Source organism: Vombatus ursinus, unplaced genomic scaffold (assembly GCF_900497805.2).
Source record: "Vombatus ursinus unplaced genomic scaffold, bare-nosed wombat genome assembly UNPS02014870.1, whole genome shotgun sequence".
In the NCBI taxonomy this organism is placed as follows: Eukaryota; Metazoa; Chordata; class Mammalia; order Diprotodontia; family Vombatidae; genus Vombatus; species Vombatus ursinus.
The window spans coordinates 6,471,559-6,476,905 of record NW_020954648.1 but is presented as its reverse complement, the minus strand read 5'-3'; the positions used below and the strand labels follow the sequence as shown (position 1 = coordinate 6,476,905).

At 38.3% G+C, this 5,347-nt stretch overlaps 1 protein-coding gene across 1 annotated transcript in view; it reads right to left on the bottom strand.

Moving 5' to 3' along the window:
- LOC114028098 (zona pellucida sperm-binding protein 3-like) overlaps positions 1-1,750 on the bottom strand; it is a 5,691-nt gene extending 3,941 nt beyond the window's left edge. The window contains 4 exon segments of the mRNA XM_027842297.1: positions 120-223; positions 318-436; positions 1,372-1,635; positions 1,637-1,750. Coding sequence (XP_027698098.1) covers positions 120-223; positions 318-436; positions 1,372-1,635; positions 1,637-1,750 — 601 coding nt within the window.
- Between the last annotated feature and the right edge of the window lie 3,597 nt (positions 1,751-5,347).

The following is a 5,347-nucleotide window of genomic DNA, read 5'->3' as shown; positions in this document are numbered from 1 at the left end:
ACGACAGACACAGAGACGACAGACACAGAGACGACAGACACAGAGACAGTTAAGAACCCTTGTGTCATAGAGATCAGGAGGAAAATATTAACAATTTTTATACTACCGTAGCCACTTGCCAGTCATCAGTCGCAAGGCGAACTTCAGCCCTTTCTGTGAGGACGGCGTAGAACCAAACGGAGTCCAGGTTGGCTGGATAGCCTTGCTGCTCACGTTGCTCCTCCTGGGGACCATGATGGATAAGGAAGAAATCTCTACATAAGAAGTGACGCAAGCTAAAGAACAAACTATCTGAGCCGTACAAAAGGATCTCTCACCTTGGATAAGAGCACTCAATTAAAATCACAGCTGGACTGTTTCGTAGAATAACAGAGTTGTCAACAGGAGTTGGGTTATAATATAGATTTATGCCATAAACCAGCAAGTCTGTGGTCACCTGAAAATGGTCAAAACTAGAGTATGATTCCCTAAAAAAAAATTCCCTGGAAATATCTGTTACTTCATCATGGTTTATATATTCACTAGTACAAGATTTCCTACTAATCTTCCAACAGGTTGGACAACCAACTTATCTGTCCAGATATTTCTAATGGTGTACCTATAAATCCAGGACTGGTCCTCTTCCACCCCAGTTATCCAATATTCTTCAGGGCCACTTATTCCTAGTCACTTGACATCCAGGATCCTAAGCCTTACAGTGAGCGAGTTGTGTGAATAATCCAAGAAATACAGCAAACACTACCCACTTTGTTAGGGTAGAATCAATTTTAGAGCTGATAGGACCTTAACAAGAACATCTAATACAAACTCTTTATTTTACAGATAAGAAACCATTTTGTCCAAAGCCACACAGCTAACCAACGTAAGGGTTGGTGTTAGAGCTGAGTTCTACTAAAACTTAGATGCTTTCCGCTGAGTCATTTATAAAGCAGTAAGCACAGTACCCGGAATGCAATAGGCATTCTATAAATACTTATACCCTTCCTTCCATTCCTCCACTCTAAACTGTGCACGTCAATACTAAGAGAAGAGGACCTTATCTAGTATTCCTTCATATTTCCCTACATTTTTGAGGCAGAAACTGAATTCCAAGTTAATATCAACAGGTTTCATGCATTTCACAGAAATCCTAAGTCTCAAGATAAAATTAAGCAGGAAAATCACATGGACTTAGAGAGCAGTTCTTCCCCACCCCACCCCATGCCATCCCAGGAAGACAGAACCATGAGATATGTCAGTCAGTGGTTATCTAAGGACCTCACAATCATTTAGGAATCATCCTGTAGCCACTGATCCCAAGATCTATTCTGGACAAAATGAGATTGAGGAGTCCTACTACAGTGCTCCCGCAAAAATGCTAAAAAACTGTACCTGAAGCTTACTGCCACACTCATGGAGCCCTGCCTCGAAGACAATAGTATCATTTGATTCATGGAAGGCAGTATATTGGCAGGCACCTGGTCCAAGAGTTAAGTCTGAAGGATTGATCAAGTTTCCCTTCCCAAAGAGGTCTCTCTGAATGTTTGCCACCAACTTCGTTTCTAGACATTGGACCCTCACAGGCAAAAACTGAGCTCGAGATCTGCGGCCCCATGAAGAACGGATAGGAGAAGATTTATAATCTGGTCTTAGGAGAATCACTGTCTCTAAGAAAGGATCTGGAACTAGAAGAGCTACAAAGATCAACAGACACCAACTCACTAGAAACCAAAAGAAGGAACAGGCAACCTACCTGACCTCCTTGCCCCATCCTGCCTATTCCGTACAATCACTGCTTAATTGCCTAGAGTTTGGGATCTTTATATCTTCAGAAACAATTAGCAGCTCTTTTGATCTCTGAAGTCAGGTTGGGAGTGAGGGAAATGGCCAGGATTTGCTACACCTGTCGGGTTTCTCAGAAACACTTCCAGTTGGGAGGATGTTGATGCTCGAAAATGTTTCATTTTGGATAATAAGGGGAATGCTGTGTTCCTTTTGAGAGACTGTTGACATCCTGAAGTATTTTGTGGTTGTCTTGGGTTCAAGGCAAATTTTCAGTTAATTAACTCACAACCTTATGTTGATGAGTAGTTTGATTAAATGATGTTTTCAATCAGTCACAAGTTTAGTTGGAGTCACTCTTGTTTTAATAAACTTCCTAGACAGATGTGCTCACTTTTTTCAACCTGACTGTAAAGTCATAAGGGTGAGAGAGGTTGTTTGTAAACATTCACAAATCAAGAAAGGGCTGGACATGCAGGTTAACATTACAATAGGCCACAAGAGATCTTCTTGTCATAACTGTAAGGGGTTGCTATTTGCTGGCAAAAAGGAAGCAGAGTGGTGTAATGGAAAACATGCTGGGTTTAAAGTCAAATGATATGAGTTCAAATCCCAGTTCTTCCATTTATTATTTGTATAACCTTAGGCAAACCACCCCTTCTCTAATCTCATTTTCTTTATATAAAATGTATGTTTTGTGGGAGAGGGATGATTCAACCAGATGCCCTGTGAGGTCCTTTCTAATCCTAGGTCTATGATCATATATTTAAGATGTGTGACACTGGAAAAGAATATTGTCTAAAGGTCACTAAATTTGGGAGTCCAAAGGTATGGAAATCTCTGATGTTATGGAGATGAAACTTTGACCTTCCTAGGCTTTGTTGTTTGTGTTCATTTTCTGATCCCTATATTAGGTCAAATTTATGATCCTATGTTTTTATAGGATCAAAGTTATAGAGGAGAAATGGATCTTAGATGAATCAATCAATAAATAAAATTTTATTAAGGGCCTACAGTGTGCCAGCTACCTCATTTTACAGGTGAGGAAACTAAGTCATAGTAAGGTTAAGTTATCTGCTCAAGGTCACATATAGTAAATGGCAGAATTAGGATTCAATCACAGGTTTTCTGGCTCCAGCTCCAAACTTTCCACAATAAAATTCTATCTCTTTTTCCCTGAGCTTCAATCTCCTATCACTTGCTTCTTCAACTTCCTATACTTCACCACTTCCTCATTCCCTATTATCTTCTGTTCATCTGTTCCCTCTTTTCTTTCATCCTCTTACTTGGGGTTCAGTTGGTTTGGGTTCAGGTTCTCTATCCAAGCTCCAACAAAGTTAATTGGAGCATCTTTTTTTGTGGTAGGATAGATAGAAGCACAATCAGTATAGAACTGTTGTACAAGTGCCAAAATTTATTGTAACCTAGGAATATTTTAAAATCCCAAGTCCTATTAGTTCCAGGAAAAAGGGATTTTTGGACACCATGAATGTAAAGATGTCTAAAAGGCATGCCTAACTGATTCAGAAATTCAGTGCTTACCCCAGAAACTCAAAAATGGGCATAGATATTACTGAACGTTAGAGCAAGAAAGAACCCTAGAAATCATCTAGTCTAATCCCCTCATTCATCAAATGAGGAAAATGGGGTCTGGAGAAGTAAAGTGAGGTAGTTATGTTGATTTCCACCTTCTTATCTATCAAAGAACACAATTTTAACAGTTCAGTGGTTCTAATAAAGATCTAAGGGACTGTAAATAACATGAACACCAGTCATAACATCACCATGTTCTTTATACCATCCAATTCTGAACGTGAGTGATTTGATAATTCCAAGAACTAATCTGGCCATTTTGAGTCTTGGACTGTTCTGAAATATCTCTTCAAAAAATTCATTGGAACAATCCCAGTTTAGATTTCCTCTAAGAATGGGCTGGAATTGAATTGGCCTTTATGAGGTAGTAAATCAAGGGTATTTTTTCAGGATATTTATCCTGCCATTTATTTATCAGCAAATTATAGAAAAGGAAAGGACATTAGAGTTTCTCTAGTCCAACCGCATAACTGAACCATGATTTTACTCAACATTTCCAATGAAAGACCACCTAACCCTTGGAGATAGCATGGTATCATGGACAGAGTGTTACAATTGGGGTCTGAAGGACCTTGGTTCAAATTTTGCCTTAGATACTTCCTAGCTAAAAGTTATTTAACCTCTCTAAGCCTCATTTACCTCATATGTAGTATGGAGTTGGAAAGAGGTTGTACTAGGTAGCCTCTAAGGTCTCTTCCATTTCTCAATATGTGATCTTTTGTTGTAAGGCCTCCAATGATAGGGAATCTCACTAGCTCCTGAGAAAGTCCATTTCCAGACAGTTCTAGGTGTTAGGAAGCCTTTCCTTGTATTGAAGCAAAATCTATTTCCCCCTCACAACTGATATTCTTACAGCATAGTTTCAAGTCCTTTGAAAATATTTATTGCTTTCCTTTGGACATACTCCAACTTGTCAATGTACTTTCTAAAATGTCACACTTCAAACTAGATAAAATCACCTCTATTGTTCTGGCCTTTATACTTCCATGAAATTAGCTTAAGAGAGCATTAACATTTTAAGCTATCATATCACTTTATTGTCTCATAGATGATTTTGCAGCCCAATAAAAAATTCTCTAACTTCTTTTCCCCCCACAATAACTGTTTTCTGTCCATATCTCCTCTATTTAATACATGGGAAACTGATTTTTTTCTTAAACCCAAATATAAACAACATTTTTTCCCATTAAAATTCATCTTATCAAGCATAGGCCATATTTGTAGTCTTTCATATCTTCAGCTGACCTTTCCATTTGTCACCCAAGAATTTGATAAGTACACTAATTATGCCCTAATCCAAGTGACTGATCAAAATTTTTTTTTAACATACTTGAGCCTATGACAAATGTCTATGGCATCTCACAGGCGATACCCTACCTTCCAGATTGAAATTGATGGAGTTATAAACCCCCCTTGGATTTGATCATTGAAAAAGCTTAAATCCAACTAATAAAGTTTTTGATATTTTCCCTGGAACTCAGTGTAAGAAACACTAGTCTCACCTTGAAAATGAAAGACTGAGATAGAGAAATATCAGAGGAGATGATCAGGATCAATCCTTGTGTCATCAGTTGAATGAGAATGATAACTGGAACTCCCTAGGTCCTAAATGTAATGTTCAGGGGGTGGAATGTTGCTACCTCTCTTGTCAAACATAGTCATATGTTTGTGTACATAACAGACATGAATCTAATGCCTGTGATATCCCCAGGAATTCTACAACACCTATGCCAGAATGAAAGGGAAAAAAGGAGAATGATATTCAGCGTTGCACAAAGGCATTTTTCCTTTACTGAGAAATTGAATGTTGGTTCTTGCTTTCCTGGTTCATCAAATAACACCATTTTAACAGTCCATCAAGTCTAATCAAAGAATGTTGTTTGGCTTATGAAAATTATTCCTACAGCTAGGAATACTATGCCAAAAGCAATAAGCCATTTGTGTCATAGGCTTGCCATTGTAGATCTCTCTTTCTATCTGAGCAAAATTGACT